The sequence below is a fragment of the Balaenoptera borealis genome (assembly GCF_965194805.1).
Source record: "Balaenoptera borealis genome assembly, chromosome: 2".
Classification (NCBI taxonomy): Eukaryota; Metazoa; Chordata; class Mammalia; order Artiodactyla; family Balaenopteridae; genus Balaenoptera; species Balaenoptera borealis.
The window spans coordinates 90006329-90034121 of NC_138867.1; the positions used below are offsets into that span (position 1 = coordinate 90006329).

General features: G+C 37.7%; 1 protein-coding gene across 7 annotated transcripts in view; it reads left to right on the forward strand.

The window, feature by feature from the left end:
* LOC309622102 (uncharacterized protein) overlaps positions 1-27793 on the forward strand; it is an 81494-nt gene that overhangs the window by 6024 nt on the left and 47677 nt on the right. For 2 of the 7 annotated variants that reach the window (XM_082378437.1, XM_082378434.1), the window contains 2 exons: positions 7612-7675; positions 8799-23858. The exons of 2 other annotated variants lie outside the window; for them this stretch is intronic. In XM_082378437.1, the coding sequence (XP_082234563.1) occupies positions 7612-7675; positions 8799-8803 (69 nt within the window). In that variant the 3' untranslated portion in view covers positions 8804-23858. 3 more of the 7 variants (XM_082378433.1, XM_082378444.1, XM_082378438.1) reach the window with 2 other exon arrangements.

The window sequence follows — 27793 nt, forward strand, 5'->3', positions numbered from 1 at the left end:
TACGGCTGGCTTCATTAATCCCTGGATTATGGGATTTTCTTGTTTTATGTTGCCTACTTAGCCAAGTGATAAGATGTTATTCTTTGTCGCCACTCAGGGAGTAGATACTTCTCTTTGGATGTAGAAAGGGATGAGAAAGTACTTTTTAAAGTTATTTTTCTTCTCTAAAATATTTTATTTTTCTCTAAAAATAGAGTCATACCTAAGTGTGAAAACAATGGAAGAAATGATTTTAGCAACTATTCTCTTTAACCTCATAAATTACATCAATTCCCTCAACTTTCTGGAAGGACACACTTTATCAGTATACCACCTGTGTTACCTTGAGTAGCTTCGGGTTTCAATTCTGTTCTACTTGCTTTTGAATTATACATTACTGTTTGTTTATCTTTAATTTAGTTTTTTGTGTGTTTGTTCAGTTATGCCTACAGTATGTTGTGAAGCAAGTCAATCAACCATATTTGGAGTCCATTATTTCCCACTACTTAAATGTTAAGACTAGGGTAAAGGGATTAAAAATTATATTGTCTATCATCCAATTGTGAAAGCAGACATAAACATAATCTGCTCTAAATTTGGTTATTCAGCAACACTTGCTATTAAGAGTCACCTCTCCCACCCTCACCTAATAATGGGAATGAGAAATATGGGTGTTAGGGTCTTTTGCCCCCTCCAGGGGAATAGATCCAGAAAGCTGAGAACCACTGTTATAGGAAGCATGCTGTTCTTTGTGATTTATTGTCCTTTCACTTTATATATTCATTTCAATCTTATGTTGGAATTAAGTGTGTGTGTGTGTGTGTGTCTTGGGGAAGAATATGGGGAATCAGGACTTCTTCCCAATTCCTATTGATTTGCCAATGATTTTCCCTGACAAATCGATATATTTTCTTCCATATTTGTAAAAATTGACATTCCTAAACAGTGAATCAAATCTAATTGGAATAATTTGAATCTTTATTGGACTACAAATCAAAGGCATTTACTTACCGACAGGTAACAAAACTGCAGATAGTGATAGGTGCTGTTTTCATGTGCTGTGGATCTAGAGGAACTCTATTTCTAAACTTAATATAACTGTTTTCCATGTCAACCATGAAATGATAAATAATAATCTCCCTATGACCAACATGCTACACATTCTTATAAATAAAAAAAAGAAGAAAATTTACTTTGAAGTCTTAAGAGCACTAAAGTGTGTGAGAATCTTCACTAAAAACATATGTGGAGCACATGGTCAAGTAACAAAAATCTATAAAGAACTGCAAGAAAATTTGTTACTTCAAAAGGAACTTTAATTCTAAAGGAAATTAACCCTAAAAACCTACTTTAAATTGTATTGCCTATTTCATGCTGTTTCACCAACTTTCATTACCAACCAGCCTCCCATCACCCCTTAAATGTCTCGTTTCTGACTGTGCCTTTCTATTCCAGACTGCACCTCAACAGTACTGAGATATGCTTCATAGTCTCTTCTTATAGATGGAGTTTTGGAGAATAGTCTATGAAGAAAATTAATAATCCTTTCAGACATGTTATAGGGAATATATGCTAAGATCAAGTTGGAGAATAATCTATGAAGAAAATTAATAATCCTTTCAGACATGTTATAGGGAATATATGCTAAGATCAAATTGGAGAATGATTACTCTGAATAGAAATTCTGAAGGGTGGGTTAATGGGGGAATAATAGTTTCTAAAATAAAACATGAGCATGGAACACATCTTCTGTGAAACCATCAGTTCTTTGACTACGTGTTAGGTGCGCGTAGGTGTGTGTGTGTGAAAGAGAAAGTGGGAGCAAGAGACAGATAAAGCTACTTGTGTATGCTACCATTGATAACAATTTTCAAGAAGTACCTAACAATTCCTAACTTTAACTCATTTTCTTCCTTTGGTAGAGAAACTCTTATTCACACAAGCATGTAAAACATTTCAGGGTTGGGAAAATTTTGGCATCCTTCTGACTAGACTGAGACAAGCATCCAGGATTGGTTTATAATCTAAGCCAAAAGAGAGTAAGCGTAAAAGGAGGGAACAAAAAGAAGACAATAGAGAAATGACTTTAATGTTTTGGTGGGGTAGGGTACTTCTAATGGCACTCAGTCCAGAAACTATCCTTTCCTGCCCCCGAAACATAGGCCTCCACATCATCATTCATTAAGGCAATTCAAATTAAACTCATAATGAGATACCATCACACACCTACTAGAATGGCTAAAATTTAAAAGATTGACATAGCAAGTGTTGGCAAGGATGTAGAACAACTAAAACTCTCATATACTGATGGTGGAAATGCAAAATGGTATAGCCATTTTGGAAAACATTCTGCCAGTTTCTTATAAAATTAAACACACAGTTACCATATGATCCAGCAATCCTAATCCTAGATGTTTACCAAAGAGTAATGAAAACATATGTTTACACAAAAGCCTTTATGTAAATGTTTATAACAGCTTTATTCACAATTGTCAAAACCTGAACACAAACATTTTCCACTGGTAAATAGATAAACTATGGTACATCTGCACAATGGATAAGTCTCTAGCACATTACACTAAGTGAAAGAAGTCAGACTCAAAAGGCAACATCTTGTATGATCCCATTTACATGACTTTCCCCAAAAGGCAAAACTGTAGGGACAGAAAACAGTGCAGTGGTTGCCAGAATCTGGCAGTGAAGGGAGGGGTTTACTATAAAGAGGTAGAATGGAATTTTGGGGGGAGTTAGAAGTATTCTATATCCTGATCATGGTGGTGGTTATATGATTGAATGCATTTGTCAAAACTCATCCACTTAAAAGGATGAATTATCCTTTTATCCACTAAAAAGGATGAATTTTACACTGTATAAATTATATCTTAATAAACCTGAGTTTTAAAGAAAGGAATATAGGACAATAATTTATAAGACATCTAAACTAGACTCTTCAAAAATTCACTTCATGAAGAAAGAAATGAAAAAAAGTGGGGTATCTGAACTAAATCTAAAGAGACCAAAGAAACAAAAATACCAAATGAAATATATGAACCTAGAATGGATTCTACTTTAAAATAATGTAACAAAACAACTAAGAAAAGTGTTTTTGTACAATTGGGGATATTTTAATTTGGACTGGATATTAGATAATATTACATAATTATTTTTAATTTTCTTAGGCATTAAAAGAATATTATGATTATATATTTTTGGTTAAGGAGCTATAGACTGAAAGATTTAAGGTGAAACGTCATGGTACTTACAACTTACTTTCAAATGGTACTGCAAAAAAAGGCAGGAAGGAGACATGAGAAATGCTGATCATTATTGAAACTAGCTGAAGAATCTGTGGACATGAGTTGTACTCACCAGATAATATCTTTTAAGTGTAGTGATAACACTCTGGTCTATAACATCACCTTTATTATATACCAAATGCCCATAACGGTTAGGAGTAAAAGGAAAACTGTAGGCAAGTATGTATCACACAATTCTAGGTTTTTTTGGTTTTTTTTTTTTTTTGGCTGCACCGCACGGCTTGTGGGGTCCTAGTCCCCCAACCAGGGATTGAACCCCGGGCCCTCGGCAGTGAGAGCACGGAGTCCCAACCACTGGACCTCCAAGGAATTCCACAGTTCTAGGTTTTCACAATATATGTGTGATTAGCATATTTACATCTATCTTTATAAACTCCTAAATAATTTGGCATTGATACATATCATATTGTTAACAGTAGCACCCACTGGTAAATCAGGTGGGGGGAGCAGAATTGGAAGTACTCAAGTGGAAACTTCATTTAGTACTCTATACTTAATACTTTATATACTTTAAAATGCTAAAATGCTTTTGGATGATTTCTACTTTTCTTGTAGTAAAAGACTCAAGGTAGAAAGGAGGTCATCTAAAACCTTATCATTTTCAGTCCTTAGTCTCATATCTGTAAAATGAGACCAAAATTCTTTCCGAAAGACTTTTGGCTCTTCCTAAAATAAAATCCTCCTTAAATGGATGAATTTCTACACTGGGGTATTCACAAGTGTACTTCTACACTTCAAGTGTATTTCTACATTTGAAGGCAATTCCAAAGAAGAATTTCAAGAAACATTCACAACAATAACAGCATCATTAGGAAAAGTATCTGCAGTCCATGGATAATATAGGCAGTTCCCAATATAACAGAGTAGTTTAAAATTGGTTTGTAAATTGTTACTAATCTTGTAGTGATGAGAAATTATGAGAGTAGGACCTTTACCTCCTCTATTTGAGAAAGCTGTAGAAATGTTACTAAGGTTTTTATTTAATTAACAAAAGTTGCTTGAAGTACATAACACATTTTTCCCACAGCAACATTGTTAAACATGTTAGTAAGACATGGAGATCAGATTGGAAAAGTTTATTCAACCCAAATGGGACTGAGCTGTAGTACTAAGAGTAGACCTCAATAAATATTCGTAGTGTGCGAGTGAGTGAATGGATGAATCAATATTAAGGACTGGGAGGTTCACTAGATCGTGAACTATCAAAGGAAGGAATTGGTCTTCCTTATTCATGTTTATATCCCCAACACCCTGCCACATAGTTGGTGATTAGTAAATGTTGAATGGATAATCCAAGAGCTTTTCTCATTTTTCCTAGGTGTGGAACTGGACTTTTATAATGTTATATTTGTCTTAACCAATTATTAAGGGACATATTTTTTAAGATAAAATCATGAACCTTGTACAAAAATAAAATAGACATGTGTTAAACAATGGTTTTACTCAATTATTGAGGAAACTAGAAAAGTGTAAAAAGCCAGTTCAAAGAGATTCTGAAGACAGGACACAAATAGAGGCAATCAAGAGTACTGAAATAAATTTGTTAACAGACAAAAAAATGGTCAAAATTCACAGGGAAGTTATTAATTGCATCTTTATCAGCAAAAGTCATCTGCATTACCAGCAGTTTTCTACAAGTAACAAAGTGGTAAAATTACTCAGAGGCAATGAAAGTTACAAATCATAACAAAGAGGGGGCTAGAAAACACCTAGCATTTCATGGGATGCCCAGTAATATTTTTTATTTTGTCATTTCAAAGTCTTTCACAATTTTTCCTTACAGTTTCCTCTCCTTGTGATAATGATAATTTAAAAGATTATTCTTAATCACACACACACAAAACTGGTTTTATTAGGTTTGGCCTGATTGTCTACATAGGTGAAGCAAGGGCAGGAATCAGCAAACTACAGCCTGTAGGCAAATTCCAATCAAAAGCCTAACTTGCAAAATCTGCAAGTTAAGAATGTTTTTTACACTTTTAAATGGTTGAAAAAACACCAAAAGATGAATAATTTGTTGTGACATAAGAATTATATGAAAATCAAATTTCAGTCTCCATAATTAAAAATTCATTGGAATATAGCTACACTCGTTCATTGACACATTGTTTGTGGCTGCTTTCTCACTACAGTGACAGAGTTGAGAAATGTCACAGAATGGCTCACAAAACAAGACCAGGACTAGGTTAGGCAACTGAGGTACATCCCTTGGGCACAAGATTTAAGAGAGCACCAAAAACTAAATAATGAATAAATGAATGAATAATACTTTGATGCATATTTTTTAAAATCAAAAGAATGCCCCCCAAGTTGACCAAAATGTCAAAATTTTAAATGAAGACAGGACCAGTAATACTGTTTTTCCTTTTTCCCTTTTGCCTCGGGCTCCAGTATGGCTTGGCAAGGCTTTGCTACATTTTACTGCACCCTGATCCTGGCCCTGTTACAAAGCTAAAAATATCTACTACTGGGCTTTTATAGAAAATTTGTGAGCAAGAGTGTTAACCAACCATACAAGCTTCCTTGAGTTTGCTATTCAAACTGAAGCACTAAGCATTAAGGCCACAAATAAACTTCTGACTGGGAAATTTTGTAAGGAATCTTGGACTGGAATCTTAAAAGCTGCTATTATTTGTTATCCTGAGGCTAAGAAATCAAGTTCCCAAACCTCTCTACACCAGATTTCTTCTGCAGTACCTATAAATTTGATGACTTCCACTCTTTCTGAGGTCCTCAAAATAGGTTGTTTCCTGGCTTGCCAGAAAATGACATTTTCTTATCATTTGTAGGTGTGAGACCCTGAAAGTCAATTTTCCTAGGTGGGCTTAACAGGTATTGGTCCTGTATGTAAAATCAACCTTCTTTTTCCATAAAAATGCCCTGTCATAGCTGATTAAAAGGGTATCATTCTCAAATCATAAATTCTAAGTAATTTGTCCAATTGTATCCTGATATAAAGGCAGATAGAGTCTTATTGAATGTATGCAAATAACTACATTATCATGAAAAGCAACAAGACTTAGTAAAAGTTTCTGAATTTGGGAGAGCCAGTAAGAATCAAATACCATGTAAAAATGTTTAATTTAGCTCACAAAAGCAGTCTACTAAGTTGTGTGGGTTATAGATTGCTTAAGAAGAAAGAGAAAGGGCTTCTTCATACATCCAAAAAATGAAACAGTAACACAACATCAACAATATTCCAAACAAGGGGGTTCCTGAACAATATTCCAAAAAAGTAGCCATAATAATATTTCCCCCTTCACTCCATTTGGTCCTCTGTAATTAATTTTTGCTTTGCTGGATCTTGGACAGCAGTCTGCTCTCTGGACTAAAAAGAGTTCTGGAAATTCTGACTCAGTTCGTTGGTAAGGTCTGAAAGTTATCTAAGTGATATCAACTCAGAAGCCTGGGCAAGAGTGTTTTTTGAAATGCCAGTAGTTTGAAGTACTTGTTATGGTCCTTTCCCACTAGTGTCTAAGACTGTCCTTATTTATTGAAGACACAGACTCTGGGATGTAACTTATAACAGAGTCCTCAGGCAAGCATCAGATTACAAGAGATAGATAGATGATAGATAGATCGATAGATAGATAGATAGATAAATGAATAGATAGAGGGATGGATAGATAGATAAATAGATAGATGGATAGATAAATAGATGGGTAGATAGATAAATAGATGAATAGATAGAGGGATGGATAGATAAATAGATGGATAGATAGATAAATAGATGGGTAGATAGATAAATAGATGATAGATAGAGGGATGGATAGATAGATAAATGGATAGATAGAGGGATAGATAGATGGATAGGTAGATGGATAGATAGATAGGTAGATAGGAAGATAGATAGAGATAGATTACAAAGACTCAATGGCTGTGGTTCATTTATTACTGTGGCTAATAATATCAGAATGAAAGAAAGTAAAATTCTCTATTGGGATACAATGCATACTATTTCATAAATTTTGGTCTGATTTCTCCTGAGAGTTAAATCCTATTATAGACAGCAAGGGCACTGGCAAACCTCTAGGGACATTCAATAAAGAACACAAACTCTGAAAGTTATCTCAATATTTGTCTATACAAACCTATTCTAGAGAAGAGTGAACATTTCTCCTGATATGACAACTCTTCCCATCCAAGTCTCACAATAGGAACATCTCAAACAAACCTAATTATTTTTAGCATCTCTCTTTTTATAAGGTGAGGAACCAAATCTTTGTGGTTTTCCCAGGAAACTTTTGCAAATCCAAAGACACTTTTAGGTGTAAAAGACATCCTGAAATTTTTATTTTATTTTTTCTAAATTTAGGGTTCTCATTTGGGGAAGGCAATTTCCAAAGAATTGGCAGAGGATATGTGGACACTTCATGAAGGTAGGATCATGGGTTACTGAGCAACAATACTTGGTTACTTATTTAATCAAAATGACAATAAAAGATTTTAAAAGTAAATATATAAGGTAACATGAATGTAAAGAACCTTAGTTCTTTCAAAAGTAAGAAGACTTTGTTCTTTTTTTTTCTTAAATAAACAAAATTATTCTGATAAGCCACAGAATGTCTGCTGTGTAGGCAGATAACCCAAAAGGTAAAGAATGAGCTTTCATATTACAATTGAAGGTTATTAATCAGTGAACCAAGGAAGTAAGCCATTAAAACACAATAATCTTTGCTAAAATTTAACATATCTTACAGCCTCTTTTCAAGCTCAGGTATTATAAAACCAAAGAAAATAAAATTCACTTTCCAAGTTTTCTCCATTACACTATTTTATATTCTGGAATAAACTGACCCTTTTCTTAAAGACTGTATTAATCCATTTGGGCTTGATGGGAGAAATTTTCACATATTCAGGTATGGGGAAGTCATTCTGGCTCATGTGAGATTTGGCTTGAACTTTATGCTAACTCAAACAGCCTGTTTATGGCCTATATCTGCTTTAACCATTGAAGAAAAGAATGCAATTAAAAATCAAAATGGAGTAACTATGGTTCAGGCATTCAAAATGGAGCCAGGTGGCCATTGTGAGTGTGGTTTCAGACACATTCCTGAATCACTGAGAACTTGAATTTTCTAAACTGCATCAGTCTCAAGGACACCATCAGCCATTCTCAAAACAATATCTGCTAGCAGCTGCCAGCTGCAATCTTACAGTCTCAATGTCTCCCCTTGTAACTAGGCAACCATTTTGGACCCTTGCTTAACAAGCACCTTAACTTCCTGTCAGCTCCAATCCTAACTCTTGACAAACAACTTATGTAATTCTGTGGGTTTTGTCTTTATAAGCATCCCCTGTTTTGTAGTCCAGAGGAACACAGTGCAAAAGCTCCTTGAATCTGTCTCTCAGGCTACAGTCCTCAGTTTGGCTCAAATAAAACTCTTTTCTATTCCTATTATAGACTGGTTTATTGTTTATTTCTGTCTACAGGCTGCTATAACAAAATACCATATACGGGGCAGCTTAAAATATAAACATTTATTTCTCACAAATCTGCAGGCTAAGAAGTCCAAGATCAAGGTCCTGGCAGAATCAGTGTCTGGTGAGAGCCCCGCTTCTTGACTCATAGATGGCTGAGTCTCATTGCGTCCTCTCATGATTGGAAGCTGGCAAGAGAGCTCTCTGGAGTCTATTTTGTAAGAACGCTAGTCTCATTCAGGAAGGCTCTGCCCTCCTGACCTAAGTACCTCCAAAAAGCTCCACCTCATAATACCAACATATTGGGGATTAGGTTCAACATATGAATTTTCAGGGGGACACAAGCATTCAGTCTATAGCAAGGACAGAGCCCTAAAGCTCTTTCAGGGGATGCATGAAGTAAAAACTATTCTCATAGTAATATTAAAATGTTATTTGCCTTTTTCATTCTCATTTTCTCACAAGTGTACAGTACAGAAGCTATGGGATGTGTAATATTACAACAGATTACATGCAGAAGTAGATATGAGACTCCAGCTTTTTTCTGGTAAGCCAGACATTTGAGAGATTTCCAAAAACATAAAACAATGCTATTGCCATTTTTTTTGGTTTTAGAAAATATATTGTTCATAAAAATATGTTATTATTTTAATATGCAATGGGTTCCTTTGATATTGCTGCTTTCCAATGATCAAAATATAAATATTTTTTATATTTCTCATACAAACAAAAGCTCTTCGGAGTCCTCAATAATTTTTAAATGTAAAGGAGCCCAGAGAATAAAAAAATTATTTTATTTTAAAGGAAAAAACCCTACTCTTTTTTTTTGAAAAAAAAATGCACAATTTTATTTCTCTGTCATTCTTGCTCCTATTATGGTCTCAACTACCCCTAATAATTATAACTTTTAACAAAGTTATTGGGTGGGTGGGATGAATTGGGTGATTGGGATCAACATATATACACTACTGTGTATAAAATAGGTAACTAATGAGAACTTACTGTATAGCACAGGGAACTCTACTCAATGCTCTGTGGTGACTTAAATAGGAAGGAAATCCAAAAAAGAGGGGATATATGTATACATATAGCTGATTCACTTTGTTGTACAGCAGAAACTAACACAACATTGTAAAGCAACTATACTCCAATAAAAGATAATTTTAAAATTAAAAAAAATAAAATAGCTTGGAAAAGAATCAAAATCAAAAAAAGAAAAAAACAACCAAAGTAATTACCTGCTATTTCACAGAGAAAAATGATGGCATGGGGGTGAAGGAATTAAAATTTCTTTAAGCTTAAAACACCTGAACAATCAGCTGCCACAGAAAGAAACATTATCTAAACTTAAGCAGATACACCTGAAAATACAACTGCCATTGACCCATTTGTGAGAGATTTTCCTGTTTGGAAGGAGACTGACCCTTAGCACCAGGAAGTGCAAATTCGGATGCTCACTAGCACCATGACATCCAATACAACTTTCCAGTGAAGCCCTAAACATGCTTCTTTTTTGTTAAGTTGGTATATAAACTTTTACCTCTGGCTAGGCAGTGAGTTACTCATTACTTAGTGACTTCTGTGAGCATGGGTGTAAATAAACCTTGTCTTTTCTTCTGCTTGTCAGTTAATTCACAAACCTACAATGAATTGAACCTAAGTGGATAAAGGAAAAGTTTTCTTCCCAACAGGGATGCATTATTGAATTGTATGTCATACACAAGCACTTGAGCAAACTAGCCTGTGAACACATTTTATACAACTTTCTACAGCAATGCACATCTCTTTTACACCTCTTAAGATGGCAAAAATGAGCACGCTCATTAACATGACTGAAAGATATAGCCTTTCTGTAGCATATAAAATAAGATGAAAAGTTGATAAATCTCAAACTTTGTTTCTTAATCAGTGGTTCAGTATTCTAATTTACCCAGAATTATCCTGATATTCAATGATTATCTATTAATTCATTTAATTTAATAACAATCCAAGGTTTTAAATTAACTACAGATTCTGAAAATTATCTTAAAGCTGACATACTTAAAGCTGACATAACAAAACATAACTGCTGTTGAAATTAAAAGTTTGTTGGAATACCAAGACATGGAAGCAACCTAAGTGCCTTATCAACAGATGATTATACTAAGAAGATGTGGTGTGTGTGTGTGTGTATATATATATATATATATATATATATATATATATATATATATATATATAGTACTCAACCATAAAAAAAGAATAAAAAACTACCATTTGCCGCAACATGGATGGACCTAGAGAATATTATGCTTAGTGAAATGTCAGGCAGGGAAAGACAAATATTATATCATGTCACTTATTTGTGGAATCTAAAAAATAATACACTAGTGGGAAGCAGCCGCATAGCACAGGGAGATCAGCTCCGTGCTTTGTGACCACCTGGAGGTGTGGATAGGGAGGGTGGGAGGGAGGGAGACGCAAGAGGGAGGGGATATGGGGATATATGTATACGTATAGCTGATTCACTTTGTTATACAGCAGAAACTAATACACCATTGTAAAGCAATTATACTTCAGTAAAGATGTTAAAAAAATAAAATAAAATAAAAAATAATACAAATGAATACATATACAAAACAGAAACAGACTCACAGATATAGAAAACAAACTTGTGGTTACCAAGGGGAGAAGAAAGGGAGGAGGGACAAATTAAGGGTATGGGATTAACAGATACACACTACTACATACAAAATAGATAAGCAGCAAGGATATACTCTATAGCACAGGAATTATACGCATTATCTTATAATGACCTATAATGGAATATAATCTGCAAAACACTGAATCACTATGCTGTACACCTAAAACTAACACAATATTGTAAATCTACTATGCTTCAATAAAATAAATAAAATAAAATAAAAGCAACTATCAAAAAAAAGTTTGTCAGAATAATAACTCAAATTAATTGAACAAAATTTACATTTTCCACAGTCCTAAACATTATGTAAGAGTAATGTCAATTTATTTGATCAATAAACCTATAGCTTACGAAAAACAAATCCAAGTAAAATAAAAGGTATGTGAAGGGGTCCAGAATATGTCACTGTGGCACAAAAGTTATTTTGAACAGAAGGCATTTGAGTTCTTGAAATCCCTTATCTGCCTAAAAGCAGAGCCTTCCAAAGAACTCAAAAGAATTTAGTTGTTATAACTCCCCTCCCTGGGAGCAACCAGGGAAGATTGACCCATCACCAGAAATGAGAAGACTCTACACCCCACCTAAACAGACATGGGGACAAAACTCTGTCTCCTTTCTATGGCCCATTTATCTAACCAAAAAATCATTTGTTTTCCCATAAATGCCCTTCTGTTTTTGCTCCTGTCCCTATTAAGATGGTATATAAGCCTCAAATTCTAATCGCCCCTTTGAGTCACATTTTTCTGTGAAATTCTCAGTTATATATACGTAGGTACATGCATAAAAATCTGTCTTTTCTTGGGGCTTCCCTGGTGGCGCGGTGGCTAAGAATCCGGCTGCCAATGCAGGGGACACGGGTTCAAGCCCTGGTCCGGGAAGATCCCACATGCTGTGGAGCAACTAAGCCCGTGCGCCACAACTACTGAGCCTGCGTGCCATAACCACTGAAGCCCAAGGGCCTAGAGCCCATGCTCTGCAACAAGAGAAGCCAAAACAATGAAGAGTAGCTCCCCCGCCCCTCACCTCAACTAGAGAAAGCCCGCACTCGAGACCCAACGCAGCCAAAAATAAATAAATAAAATCTATCATTTCTCTTGCTAATCTGTCTTTTGTCAATTTAATTTGAAGGCACCCAAATCCTGAACCTAACAATGCAAAGGAAAAGTTTTTATTCCATGACATACATTTATATTATACTTAACACTGATAAATCAAAGAGAAGACAGAGTTCTCTTTTTTTTTGAATGAAAATTATTTAACTATTCTCATTTATCTAAGGTTCACATAAATTATGTAAATTTGAATTCTTAAAATGTTTGATTTAGCTCATTCTGTAGGATAGATTTATTTTTAAGTGCAACACTTTTAAAGTATTAGATGTTTGACTTCCTTATTTTCTGGAAACCTAGAAATATACAATTTATGTAAATTCTTAGCTGTCTATAAACCAATCAGAAGAGAGTTGTTTAAGAAACTTTATTAACTAGTATATTAATATTCTCCAAAGATAGGAAAACCTTTTACAGTTACAAACCAAGAGGTAAAGGCCTTTCTGAATTATAAACACATATATATATAGACACATTGAATACTTACAACTCCAGTTCTACAGCTTCGGCCATAGGTCAAGACTAAACAAAGGAACAGAAAAACTCAGTGATCTATATGAGTGTGTGCCAATGGGAGGAAAAGTCAACAAAATTAAAGTCCTGGTATTGCTTGGTATTCGCCCCAGCTGAGGTACTGGGGCTCCCTCTGAGGTGTACTTCTCCACGGTGCATGTTCCCTGGCTCTGTCAGGTGAAGCCACTGGGCATCTTGGGAGGATGGTGTTTTAAATTGTTAAAATTTAAATTTTTAAAAAAGGAAAATCATAGCTGTCAATCAAATGTAAAATGAATGTATGTCAAAGATTTTTTAAAAACGTGGTATTTAACGGGGGAATCAGGAAGGTTAAAAATCAGGTCAGAGGAGAAGTCAAAGGGCAGATAAAGATACAGGCAATCAGATAGGCTGAAATGAATTCAGTAACAGATGCCAAAGTGGTCAATATTGCCAGGACAGTAATCAATTACATCCCACTAACAAAAATGTATTTGTGTTTCTATGGACAAGAATTATTTGTATTTGTGGGAGATGAAAAAATTTTCCTTGACACTCAGAGTCCTTGGCTGGGTCTGAAAATTAAACCAACAAAGACAGATGAACAGGAGAGAAGCATATGAGTTTATTTAAGTTTTACCAGACATAAGAGCCTTCATAAGGAAATGAAGACCTAAAGAAATGGTTAAACCTGATTGTTTTTACGCTAGGTCTGATAAAGAGTGGACAGTCATGGAGAAAGACAGTAAGACAAAGGGTATGAGGTAAGTGTAGTAAACTGGAGAAATTTCACAAGACCTGCTTGGATTCTTCTTGGTGTTCTTTCATCTTGGAGATAAGGATGACCCTTTCTTCTGGGTATCGAAGGGCACCTCCCACATGAGGGTCTTATGACTGCTTCAGGGGAGAAGGGCAGGGAGGTGGGGTGGGGAAGGGAAAGTCAGAGACACCTTCTTGCTTCTGTTGTTTTCTCAAACTCCTGCAGCTTCAAATATTCAATATTCCAAAGTGCCGTATTTTAGGACAGTGTGTCCTGAACCCCACCATATTACTCTCTGTTTCCTGAAGCTAACAGTGATAAGATAGCTCTGAGACAATGAAAGATGTGGATAACCAGGGAGCTTGGGCTGGATAACACCTAACCTTCCATAGAACACCCAGTAATCTTTTTTCCCACTTTTCAAAGTCTTCCACAATTTTTCCTGACACAATTTTCTCCCACCTCTCAGCATGTCCCTTCCCCCCATCCTCACAAAGGCAGCCTAGTGAGACCTGCCCTTTCCCTTCTCTATCTTTCCCCTCCCTCATCACAAGTCCATTCACCTTTGGCTCCATCTACTTCATCTCCATTAACTTTGAGAAAAAGCACTAATTTACAATAATTTATAATAAGAAGCTCTCAGCCCTTTACACCTTATCTGCCCAAAGGCGTGGGTATGCTAACAGTAACAACAGTAAAGATGCTTCTTGTCCTAAATGAGATCTCTAATTGAAGGTATTTTTAATGGATATCAAAGTAAAGTAAAAATTCTTTAGACAATTTACAGAGAACAAGTTTTTGATGTGGGGCAAGCACTTAGGCGGCCCAACCCCTGGCTGTTCTCTTTTTTTTTTTTTAAAGGGAACTTTTAAAAATTATTTTTATTTATTTATTTTTGGTTGCGTTGCATCTTCGTTGCTGCGCAGGCTTTCTCCAGTTGTGGCGAGCGGGGGCTACTCTTCGTTGCGGTGCACAGGCTTCTCATTGTTGTGGCTTCTCTTGTTGCAGAGCATGGGCTCTAGGTGCGTGGGCTTCAGTAGTTGTGGCTCGTGGGCTCTAGAGCGCAGGCTCAGTAGTTGTGGCGCATGGGTTTAGTTGCTCCGCGGCATGTGGGATCTTCCCGGACCAGGGCTTGAACCTGTGTCCCCTGCATTGGCAGGCGGATTCTTAACCACTGCACCACCAGGGAAGACCCCTGGCTGTTCTTGATCTGCAGAATTTCTGACTTCATAGACAAGCTCATAGCAAAGGTCCTATGAGCTCCAGTGGTCAGGAAAGTGAAGTGGGGGGGGTGGTGGTCAGCAACAGCCTGGATATGCAGGTGGGTCTTGTATAAGTGGCATGTTTAAAAATCTGTAACTGTCTGTTTTTTGAAGGGGACAATAATCATTGGGTAAACGACTAAGTTCTGGTCATTTAAAATCATTTTGTTTATGTAAGTCAACCTGTGGTGACAAAATGTTGTGAGTAATATGTTTTCCATGTTGCAAAAAGTGGGAGAATTGTTATGAAGTCTTTTATTTACCTAAAAGTGGATACTTCAATGCAGTGATTTAGATCATTTAAATTTGGTAATGTTTCCTATTTTTATGAAGGAGAGTTGAAATAGTTAAAGCTCTAATGTTACAGTCTTTAATATTATTTTTATTTTCACATTTCTTCCATCTCATGCAATTTTTAACATTGTGGAATTTATTGAAACTTACTACACATGTCTATTTTAAGTTACTGAAATATTTTCTCCCGCAAATAATGATGACAAAGATTCTTTGCTTGAGCAAACTTTAGTCAGGCTCCTGAACCTTTTCCGAGGTCCATCCATGAACTTCCCTGTAAAAATCTAATTTTAGAAAGAACCCTGCTAAGTCATTTTAACCAGAGCCCTTCACCCTAGATATCTGATCACCCTGGATATCTGATCAGGTCGCTCATCCCCTCCACCATCCCCCACCATCCCCCAGGTGATGTCTGTTTACTCTCACCTGTCTTCAGCAAGAATCCTGTTAGGTCAGTTTTTTGCCAGAATCCTCCTGATCCCTGATGTTTTCTCTTAGTAATTTGCCATCCACTGACCCCTCACCCTGCTCCTTGGCTATAAATTTCCCACTTGCCCATGATGTATTCAGATTTGAACACATTCTCTCTCTCCCACCGTAAAAATCCCACTGCAGTGGTCCCTATACCTAACACAATGGTACTAAATAAAGTCTGCCTAACTATCTTTAACAAGCATCAGTAAAAATTTTTTAACAATGGCTTAGAGAAAAACTCTGTGAGGAAAATTATGGAACTGATTTTGTTAATTAAGAAAATACAAGAAAACAAAGAAGTGATGCGATGACAGGTGGTATCTTGGACAAGGTTCTTACTATTCTCACTTTGGGGAGAAAACAATCAATAAAAATTTGTGTTCATCTCATCATCTCTTCAATCCCTACTTTTATGATTTACTGTCTCCAAACAGCTAGAATTCAAGTTCTCATTTTCCTTTCTCCGAGCTGAGTTTCTAAGAACATTTTGAGGAAACCAAAGGTATATGTCAAAGCATAGGACAACACATTTTTATCATTTTACACTCACTTTCTTCTGACCCTGTAAGAAATCAGCTATATCTTAGAAAAACATTGAAAATATGTGTACTTTCTTTATACATCTGATAGAAATCTTAAGAAGATACATAGCAAATTTTGAAGTTGGATGTAACAAGATTCCCTCGCTTGAGAAGCTAATGATGGGGGGGCGGGGAGGAATAAACAATTAGCTATGAAATGAGACAATAAAAGAAGTGCTAAGGGCAGGAGTAAGACAAGTCCTTTGGAAGGCCAGAAAAAAAGGATCAGCTAATCTCAGGGCAGGAGGTGCAGAGGCCTTTTGGGAAGGCTTCACAGAATAGGGCAGCTGAATGGGTTTTTAAAGAATGATATGATAATGACAACAATTAACATGTGGTAGTAAGGTGCACTTCAGTGCTGCTTGGTGGTGGTCTGAGGCTGGAACGGAAGATGATTCTGCAAAGGTAATCTGAATCCAGGTTAGGTGAAGTCTTCAGTTACACCCAGGGAAACCAGCAGTAGATATGCAAACCTTAGCATGTCTTGACTGGCAAAAAAAAAGACCAGACAAAAATCACTCTTCTCACCCTATATTCCTCTTTCTTCTCAACCTAGTATTTTCATGATCTCTCAGACATCTCCTACCCATACCTTTCCAGTGAATTTAGCTGCCCTTCAAAAATCCCATTTTCACTAGTAACAATCAGAAAAAATACACAGTACTGCAACTGTATCAACCCCACTCTTTTACAGAAGAGTAGGGAAAGGTGTTTTGGGTTTCTGGTGGCTGTTGGTGGTGGCATCAGCATTTCTTAGGGGAGATTTCAGTTACTTCTTAGAAAAATATTACTTTTTAAACCCCAAACTGACTCAGGCTCCTGGTCTTCAAAAATTCCCATTTATATTCCATCTTCAGTCAGTACTTCAGTCAGTGGGTACTTCCCCCAAGACTCCCAAGGCGGCACGCATGAACACACACACACACACACACCCCCACACACCTCTTTCGGGTGGTAAGAGTGCATTTTATCGGCCAAAGTCAGCTGTTCAGATCCAGCAGGTGGAGATAGGATTCATTAACATGTCAATGACTGCTATCTCTTATCTAAACCCTTCCTGCTAAACAACAGAAAAGTCAACTTAAACCCAATAATTCTCTGATAGAGCCTCCTCCAGATCATTTATAAAGATGCTAAGTAAGGTGGATTCTACCACTGTCTTAAGAGATCAACTCTTCACACTTCTCATTTATCTCCTCCATTTGCATTCTATCTCCAGGCCAACTTTCAGTTTTGGACAACTCCCACTCATTTCCCTGTCTTATTTCCCATAGCGAATTGTTAGGAAAAACTATGTCAGCATTTTATGCTTCAAAGAATTCAAATAAGGCATACTTTCATATTGCAAACCACCACCCACGTATTGGTTTTCCATTTGGTAATCCTAAAACTTATAGAATCCACTAGCTCAGTTGCATAAAGTGAAAGTTAAGGCAAATTACTTCTCTGGGAGTCAATATTCTTACGTGTAAAAAAGTCCACACCACAGGCCACTTACATGGCTAATGAACAATTATGAGAGACCCTAGCACACCGGCCTGCAGGTTCATGATCACTGCTGTTCTGCTCCAGCCCAGCTTGCTGGCGCCTCCTCTTTGGTTTACCACTGACTCTGCGACTAGCTTCTGGGTGAGTGTCCACATCTAGCGCAAGTTTACGAAGTCTGACCCACAGCGGTTCCATTTTATCCGCCAATATCTTGAGTTCTCTGGTTTTACTTTTTGTTTTTTCTGCCCTAAATCCTTACATTAATGAAGCAGGATAGTCTATGCGTACTTGCATTTGTTTTGTCAAGTGGAACTTGCAGCATTTTAGATGTGAATCTCTCTTTGATGTAGTAACTCACACATCCATTTCAGGGGATCATATATTCATTCCATCAACAAATACTCTTGAGCATCTACTCTGAGCCAGCACTTCTAAGATGCAGAGTTGAATAAAACTGTCTTAAAGTATCTGCTCTCAGGGGATTTACATTTTTAGCAAATGGAGTATGTGTGTTGGGGGCTGGGGGCTATTTTAGATAAGATGGTTAAGGAAAGCTTCTTGGTGAGGTTAACATTTGAACAGAGTGAAAAATGCAATGAGCAAGTAGGTTACATGATATCTGTGGGTGTGTATGTGGGGGTGGGGGTGGTCAAGTAAGTGCAAAGGCCCTGAGGTAGGAGTCCCACAACAGCAAAGAGCCAGTGTAACTGAATCAGATTGACTGAAGGCAAAGTGTAGCAGAAGTTACAGAGGTAGGGAGGGGCAATATCAAGAATGACCTTGACCATGATAACGACTTTGGATTTCATTCTGAATGACATGGAAAGCCGCTAGACAGAATTCTATTTCAAAATGTGTCTTTCCGGTGTTTAAAAAACAATGTGAAAAGTCAACTCAGTCTGTACACTACTTTATTTTGACTCTGGAGCATACTTTTAATTGTATGATAATTAACTGATGCAGAGATCACAAACATCTGTACAGGACCGGATAGTAAATATTTTCAACATTTCAGTCTATGCAGTTTTTGTTGCAACTACTCAACCTTGCCATTGTAGTGCATAAGCAGCTGTGGCCAAAAGAATATGACTGTGTTCCAATAAAACTTTATTAATGAACACTGAAATTTGAATTTCCTGTAATTTTTCTTTCATAAAATATTGGGTTGGCCAAAAAGTTCCTTCCGTTTTCAAGTAAAAATAAAAGCCCCAATTTTCACCAACAACTTTATTGAACAACATATTCACCGTTTTGTTCCACTACCTTCTGCCATTTTTCAGGCAGCTGCATAATTCCATCCTCCCCAAATTTTTAATCTTTTTGAGCAAACAACTCTTCCAGGTGCCTTTTACAGTCTTGCAAGGAATTGAAATTTTTTCCATTAAGAGAATTTTGTAAAGACCTAAATAAATGGGAATCCAAAGGTGCAACATCTGGTGAATACGGCAGATGAACTTTCCAGCCAAGCTGTAACAGTTTTTGCCTGGTCATCAAAGAAACATGCGGTCTTGCAGTATCCTGATGAAAGATTATGCGTTTTCTGTTGACTAATTTTGGATGCTTTTCATCGAGTGCTGTTTTCAGTTGGTCTAATTGGAAGCAGTACTTGTTGGAATTAATCTTTTGGTTTTCCGGACGGAGCTCATAATAGAGGACTCCCTTCCAATCCCACCATATACACAACATCACCTTTGGATGAAGACCGGCCTTTGGCCTGGTTGGTGGTGGTGGTTCATTTCGCTTGCCCCACAATCTCTTCCATCCCATATTGTTGTACAGTATCCACTTTTCATCACCATCAAAATTTGTTTTAAAAACTAAACATTTTCATTACGTTTAATTTAAGTAGAGAATCGCATGCAGAAATACAGTCAAGAAGGTTTTTTTCACTTTACTTATGTGGAACCCAAACATCAAAGCGATTAACATAACCAAGCTGGTGCAAATGATTTTCAATGCTTGATTTGGATATTTTGAGTATGTCGGCTATCTCCCACGTGGTATAACTTTGATTGTTCTCAGTTAATGTCTCAATTTGATCGCTATCAACTTCAGCTGGTCTACCCGACCGTAGAGCATCATCCAGTGAGAAATCTCCAACATGAAACTTCGCAAACCACTTTTGACACGTTCGATCAGTCACAGCACCTTCTCCAAACACTGCACAAATCTTTTCGTGCATTTCAGTTGCGTTTTTACCTTTCTTGAAATAATAAAGCATAATATGCTGAACATGTTGCTGTTTTCTTCCATCTTCAATGTTAAAATGGCTACTCAAAAATTCACCAGTTTTGATAAGTTTTTTTTTTTAATTAATTAATTTATTTATTTTTAGCTGTGTTGGGTCTTCGTTTCCGTGCGAGGGCTTTCTCTAGTTGCGGCAAGTGGGGGCCACTCTTCATCGTGGTGTGCGGGCCTCTCACTATCGCGGCCTCTCTTGTTGCAGAGCACAGGCTCCAGACGCGCAGGCTCAGCAGTTGTGGCTCATGGGCCCAGTTGCTCTGCGGCATGTGGGATCTTCCCAGACCAGGGCTCGAACCTGTGTCCCCTGCATTAGCAGGCAGATTCTCAACCACTACGCCACCAGGGAAGCCCCTGATAAGTTTTTTTTAAATGCACGCTGATATGACCGCTGGCACAATACAATCTAACAAAATTGTTTCGAATGAAGTTAAAGACAGCTAAGTGCTACTAGAGCCATCTTACGGAAAAAAGACGAATGAACTTTTTGGCCAGCTCAGTATTATTTTTCTTCTGATTTTTTTCAACAATTTAAAAATGTAAAAATTTTACAAAACCATTCTTAGCTCATGGGCCATACAAAACATGCGTTGGGTCTGATTTGGCCCATTGATTATAGTTTGCCAACCTCTATCTAAACCATAACTACTACAAAGTTGGGTTTTTATTTCTAGGCTACAGAAAGAGGAAATGAGAACTTGTGGCAGAAGGAAAAAAATTAATCCCATTTGAACTCTCTCAAGTAATGCATTCATTTATATATTTAAGACAAACACACAACATTGTAAATCAACTATACTCCAATAAAATTAAAAATAAAAAAGAAGAAGAAGACAGGACTTCCCTGGTGGCGCAGTTGTTAAGAATACTCCTGCCAATGCAGGGGACACGGGTTCGAGCACTGGTCCAGGAAGATCCTACATGCCGTGGAGCAACTAAGCCCATGTGCCACAACTACTGAGCCTGCACTCTAGAGCCCGTGAGCCACATCTACTGAGCCTGCATGAAACAACTACTGAAGCCCGCGTGCCTAGAGCCCATGCTCCGCAACAAGAGAAGCCACCGCAATGAGAAGCCTGCGCACCGCAACTAGAGAAAGCAGCACACAGCAACGAAGACCCAACACAGCCAAAAATTAAAAAATTTAAAAATTAAAAAAAAGACAAACATATATATGAAAATGTACTGAAATCTTAAGTGAATACAATCTCAAGTCTTTATGATCAGAAAGAAATAAGATTATATGCAAGATAGAGAAGGAAAAAATAGCTTTTGTCAGTAATCTGAAAAAGGCACCTACATTTTAATAGCTCAGAAACAAAATAGAAAGTATATCCAGAAATAAAGATTTAAATGTGGATTTTTCTCAAGAATCTAAAACCAGAGTGCATCTTATGTACAGGCAAAGGATGATAACCATTAATGAGCAATTTCCAGGGCAATGGGCAAGTACTAGCACATTCCAAAATACTTTTACTACCAGCTCCATGATACCTGAAGTTTCTTTAAACAGGATGAATCCTTTTAGTCCATTAATATAAGGTTTAAAATAGAGTTAAGTTTTAAAAGATAACAATAGGTATGCACACCCATGGTGATACCTGAAAACTTTCCGAAATGTGCACTTACATGAATAGTTTAAAGTGATGTCAACATCCTTATGTATCTTTTCCTCAAATTGCTCTGCCTGAAATATTTGAGTCCCCAGTGGTATGAGAATGGCATACCTGTCTCCCACCCCTAATCCAAATCTCTTCACAGTGCTTGCCTCTGGGATGTAAGTACCTCTGAGGAGCCAAACAAATATCAAAGCTTTTCTTTCAAGGAACCCTCTTGCAATGATTAATTGAGGCATGGGATCTTACATACATTTCTGTTAAAGGTGAAGTTTGGCCTGAGAAATAGGGTGTTTGGCCCGTGTTGGGACACTAAATTCACAACACGGTAGGAAGCATAGATAATGATGCTTATTCCTTTAAATGCAAATGGAATGGTTTGTGAGGCTACCAAAATGTTGACATACATTGGATAAAACCCACAGATAAAAATACAACATCACTTCTTTAGGTGGACTATGCTTATTCAGCGAGGTAGTTGAGACCTATTTCATCAAATTTTATCTTGAAATATTGATTCCAATTATAATCAATCATCCTATTTTATCTTACAAAATATTTAATATTTTGTCTCCTCTATTAACAAGAAACTAGCTTATTTAAATGTATGATAAAATTTTAGTGACTTTAAAAATAAGCAGCAAGGTACACAGATTTTCATACTTATTTTAAGGGATAAGTGAACAAAAATGTTTGAAGACAATTGCCCTAGAGAACTGAGAGGGGCACTTGGTTCCTGTAGGGAAAACAAGAGGACAGGGAGAGGTGCGAGGCCTTGGCAAATTTGGGGACAGCACAAAAAGGTTGCTGAGGAATCCAAACACACACATGTACTTTGCAATTTTCCCAAAGAGTAGCCCTAGTTCTACCCACTAGATCTATCCCCTTCTCCCTCCCCTCCATTTGAGATTGGTAAGAGGAAAGGGAAGAGGAAGCATCTTTACTGGGGTTTCCATGGGCAAAAAAAGTTGAGGATTAGCTAGTTTGAGTAATTTTAGTGGGATTTGGGCTATAGGATGGTCTCTAGTTGTCTGGTACCTGGCCCTAGGATGATATAAAGCAGGAAAATACTGGCTTGGTGTGTGAGAGTAAGACAAGGAGGTGGTTGGGGTTATAGATTTGGGATTGGTTGGTTTGTCTGTAAAAGAAGTGCTCCCAGCTCAGTCTTTGCTCTCTCTAGAATTGGCTATTCCTGGGAGGGGCAGTCTTTCCCCAGCCAGCAAGCTTTGTAAGATGTCAAAACATCATAAAATACAAAAAAAAATTTTTTTTTAACAATTAATACATAAAAAAGAGTGAATATGATCTTGGGTGGCCTCAGCTTGCAGGGCCTTGAAGCAGGATTTCAGTTCCCAACTGGTTCCCATTCAGTTCCCAATCCTGCTTGAAGCAGGATTTCGGTTCCCAGACTGAAGTCAGGCCACAGCAGTGAGAGCACTGAATCCTAACCACTAGACCAGTAGCCAGTGACAAGGCCCTGGCCCATACAGCCTTGCAGAAATGAACTCCCATAAAGGCGGAAAGTAGTGAAATAAGTAAAGCGTTTATTAGGAGGAAAAAGAGTACATGTGGATAGACACACGGGAGGACTCAGAGGGAGAGTCCTGCCCTCGTGGTAGTTTGAATCACTTATATGGGGCATTTTTTCTGGGTTTCCTTTGGCTAATCATCTTGCTTTGCCTGGTTCTGAGTTCATATTTGGTTTATCTCAGGGTCCTCCCATGTGTGCACATGCATCTCTTGGCCAAGATGGATTTTAGCGAAGAGGTCTATGGGTAGGTTGACATCACCTACTATGGTGTGGCACCCCCTCCCTTTTTGACCTTCAAGGAGCCTTTCTATACATGTGTAGTCAGGAAGGTCTCCCTGACCTTGAGAATGAGAAATGTGGTCTCTTATCTGGGAAGGGCTTAGCTCCTCCTCCTCTTCATCTTGGAGTATCTGTCCGCAGGGGACAAATTCCAGCTGTTCAGCCAGAGGCCCATCTATCTCCTGCCTCAAATATATGTATATGTATAACTGATTCACTCTGCTGTACACCTGAAACTAATACAACATTATAAATTAACTATACTCCCAAATTTATTTTAATAAATAAATAAAATGATTAATACAAATTATCTGTTCATATCTTTTGTCCACTTTTAAATTGAGTTGTTTGCCTTATTATTGAACTGTAAGAGTTTGTAACCACAGGACCAGCCCAAACTGGACCTACTCTGTTGATTACAAGATACTTAGTTGTTTTTCAGAGATGACAGAACAAAACCACAAGTCATGCAGCTGAGCATAGGCAGAGGAGAAAATTTTGACCTCAAAGTCTCTACCTCCCCTCCCCTGTGACAGAACCAAAGGACCTGGGACATGACTGGAACCTGAACACTGGAACCCTTTCAGAAGCAAAGGGTCTACTGTCCAGGAATATCCAGTGCTGAAACCCCTTTACCGTATCTTACCATAAATGTCCAAGTTCCAAAGCCCTTCAGTTGAAACCTGCCTTACCAGCGTTTGCACATACCAATCTGTTCCCCATAACCCCTTAAATTTCACCCTGAATCCTGGATTGCGAAGATAGATTTGAGAGCCCCCAGTCTCCTTTCAGGCTGACCTTGCAATAAAGCTTTTTCTTTTCTGAAAAGCCAGTGACATAGTACTGGCTTCTGTGTGTGTCAGGCAGTAAACCCTTGCTCGATAAAAAGTTCATTGTAAATTTTGGATAGTGGTCCTTTATCAGATCTGTGTTTTGCAAATATTTTCTCCCAATCTATGGCATGTCTTTTTGTTAATAGTTGGAGAGTTGTTCTTAAAGTGTTACCAAACCAAACTTGGGTCTGCTTGCCTGCTTTTACTGACACCAGGTTGTGGTGAAAAAAAAGTATGGCATTTATTTACAGGGTGCCAAGCAAGGAGCGAGGGCAGTTCATGCTCAGAAGACCAGAGTCCCCCAATGGCTTTCAGGGAAAGGTTTTTAAAGGCAACATTTGGGGTGAGGGCTGCAGGGTGTGTGACTTTCTTGTGATTGGTTGGTGGCGAGGTAACAGGGTGGTGTTTCAGGTATCTTAATCATCAACCTTCTAGTTCCAACCAGTCTGGGGTCTACATGTTTGTGGTCAGCATGTAGTCACCATCGCCCACCTGGATGGAGGTGTTCTTAATTCCCACAGAACAACTCAAAGATATGTGTCAGAATGGTGTGTATATCCCTTGAGGAGGAATTAGGACTCTGTTTTATAGCTGAACTATTGTTTCTTGATGGTTTTTCCTTTGTTTCTGCATTCCCTCACTTCCCTACTTAGTAACTGCTTATGCCTGCTCTTTGGAACCCCGGGAAGGCCTAGAAGACCAAAGCCTTTCCCCTACAAACAAGAAACAGGGGACCCAGAGAGGCTTTTGTACCTGGGAAGGCCCTGCAGGTTCTGCTCGGTTTCCCTTTTCTTTGATACTCCTCAATCCTGAGAACAGGGGCAGGACAAGACAGGGAATAAAGTCTTGGATTGAGAAGTTAATCATAAACTTGGCAGGAAACTTGGTTTTAGGGGGACTAGATTTCACAATTTATGATGATATCTTTCCTTAGCATAAAATTACTCAGGTCAGTGATTCTCAATCATGACTTATGCATTAGAACCACCAGAAAAACACATAACTTTGCCTGCCCCCTCCAAAGATTCTGATTTCATTCCTCACTGCTCCCTCTCCTTCAATATTTTTTAAGGTTACCTAAGTGACCCTAATGTGTAGCCGGGATTGAAAACCACCATATTAGGGAAAGCATATAACAAGACTGTTAAAGGCATAGTCAAGGATAATCAAAGAGTGGGGCTTGTTTGATATTCTCTATTCCTACCAATTAGCAGCCCAGCCCCCTGGCCAGCTTTCTTGGATATCAGAATTTGGTTGCCTCTCCTTTGAATGCCTCCCTATGTGCCAAGTCATGTTTGGCACTTTTATGTATATTATCAAATTTAACTCTCCCAACAAATCTTTGGGAGTAGATATGATTCCCCCTTTAGCAGATACAGGAAATGAGATTGAGAAAGGCCAAGCAAATAAATTACAAATATGCAGTTATTAGGTGGTAGTGACACAAAACTTGAAATTTGTGTTCTGACTCTAAAAACCACATTCTTTCACCTACACCTCAATTTCACAACTGGGAGGCAGCACCAGCTTGAGTCAACACTTACTGCATGATGTCATTCTTCATCAGAGAACACCATCTCATGTCCTGAGGCTTTCAGAAAGAACCGGGTATTTGAAGCAGACAGGAAGACCACAGCTTCATGCAAAACTTCCTCAATAATTAATTCCCCAGTTCCTTTAAGATTTTCTGAAGCAGATTTCTTACAAAAAGTCAGAGACTGTTAAAGGTGAAAGAGAAGAAATGAGCTCCAGAAAATTTTCATGTTTAAGAAATTCACCCTTGCTTTTAAAACTAGGGCACTAGGAGGAGGAAAAGCTTCATTAAAAAAAACCCTCTCTAGCCCAGAGCGGGGGAAGAACCTCTATTAAGTAGAAGAGAAAGAAGTAGATTTAGGGTTAGCCTCCTAAAGTATTCCCCAGAGTCTCATCTGGAATTTTCAGCTTCTGTCTCTATGGTCAGGTTGTCACGAAAGAAAACAGGGAGAAAGAAAAAAATCAAATTACTTGGAAGCTTCTCATTTAGAAAAATCCACAAAGGTCTTTAAGAATCTAAAGTTGGCAAAGAAAGAATAACTTGTTTTTTAAATTCTCCTTAAAATTTTTCCAGAACCCCTAAAATCTTCACAAAGTCTCTTTAGGGCCTTTAAAGTGAAAATGAAGAAAATGGTAGAACTTATTTAAAAGCATACAATCTTAGGTCTTTAAGACTATGAGGAAATAAGAATATCTGTGGGGGAAAATGAGCTCCATGAAAACTCTTAAAAAAAGAAAATTAAAAGTGCCAAGTGTGGGACTTCCCTGGTCGCGCAGCAGTTAAGAATCCGCCTGCCAATGCAGGGCACAGGGGTTCAAGCCCTGGTCCACGAAGATCCCACATGCCGCAGAGCAACTGTGCCCGTGCGCCACAACTACTGAGCCTGCGCTTTAGAGCCCCTGAGCCACAACTACTGGAGCCCGTGCTCCGCAACAAGAGAAGCCACCACAGTTAGAAGCCCGTGCACCGCAACGAAGAGTAGCCCCTGCTCTCTGCGGCTAGAGAAAGGCCGTGCAGCAACGAAGACCCAATGCAGCCAAAAATAAATAAATAAAAAATAAATTTATTTTAAAAAAAATTGCCAAGTGCAAAATAAAGAAATACAGATGACACAAAGAATTTTAGTGGAGAAAATGAGTACATTTATGTAAAAATCTTCTGAGATATTTGAGAATATGTATTAGAGCAATCTGAATATGTTTAGGCTAGCCTGCTGGAAGGGTAAGAGGATCAGATTTGGCATGACAAGAGAAAAATCTTCACAGAAGCAATTACTTTAGGTACGAGAAAGAAAGAAAGAAAGAAAGGAAGAAAGGAAGGAAGGAAGGAAGGAAGAGAAAGGAAGGAAGGAAGAAAGAAAGAAAGAAGGAAGGAAAGAAAGGGAGAAAGAGAGAGAGAAAGGAAGGAAGGAAAAAAGTGAGGGAAGGAGGGAGGGAAGGAAGGAAGGAAGGAAAGAAGGAAGGAAAGAAGGAAGATCTCATGCAATATTTTTAAAATAATTAATTCCCCAGTGCCTTCCATAATTAAGATAAACTACTTCAGAGGGTAAGAAAAGAAATATTGGAGAAAGAAAAAGAGTATTGAAGAAATTACTTTTGCAAAATTTTAGGGTTTCTAAATATTTAAAGCTCCTGTCTGATGCCCCCTCCACACCCCTCTCTGGTTGTATTATCTGCTCCCTCTCCTTATTTTTCAAGCGCAGGGACTACAACTGCTCTCCGCTTTCCCTAAGCCGCTACCCACATCTTAAATTCTCATCAAACTATCCAGTTTAAGGAGGCCATTTGTTTCAAACAGGACACTGGCAAACATCATCTCCACATTTTAATGCTTAAAAACAAAATAAACACCACACATTTCCTGCTTACCTTATTTGCAGGAATGCAAACGTGAATTAGA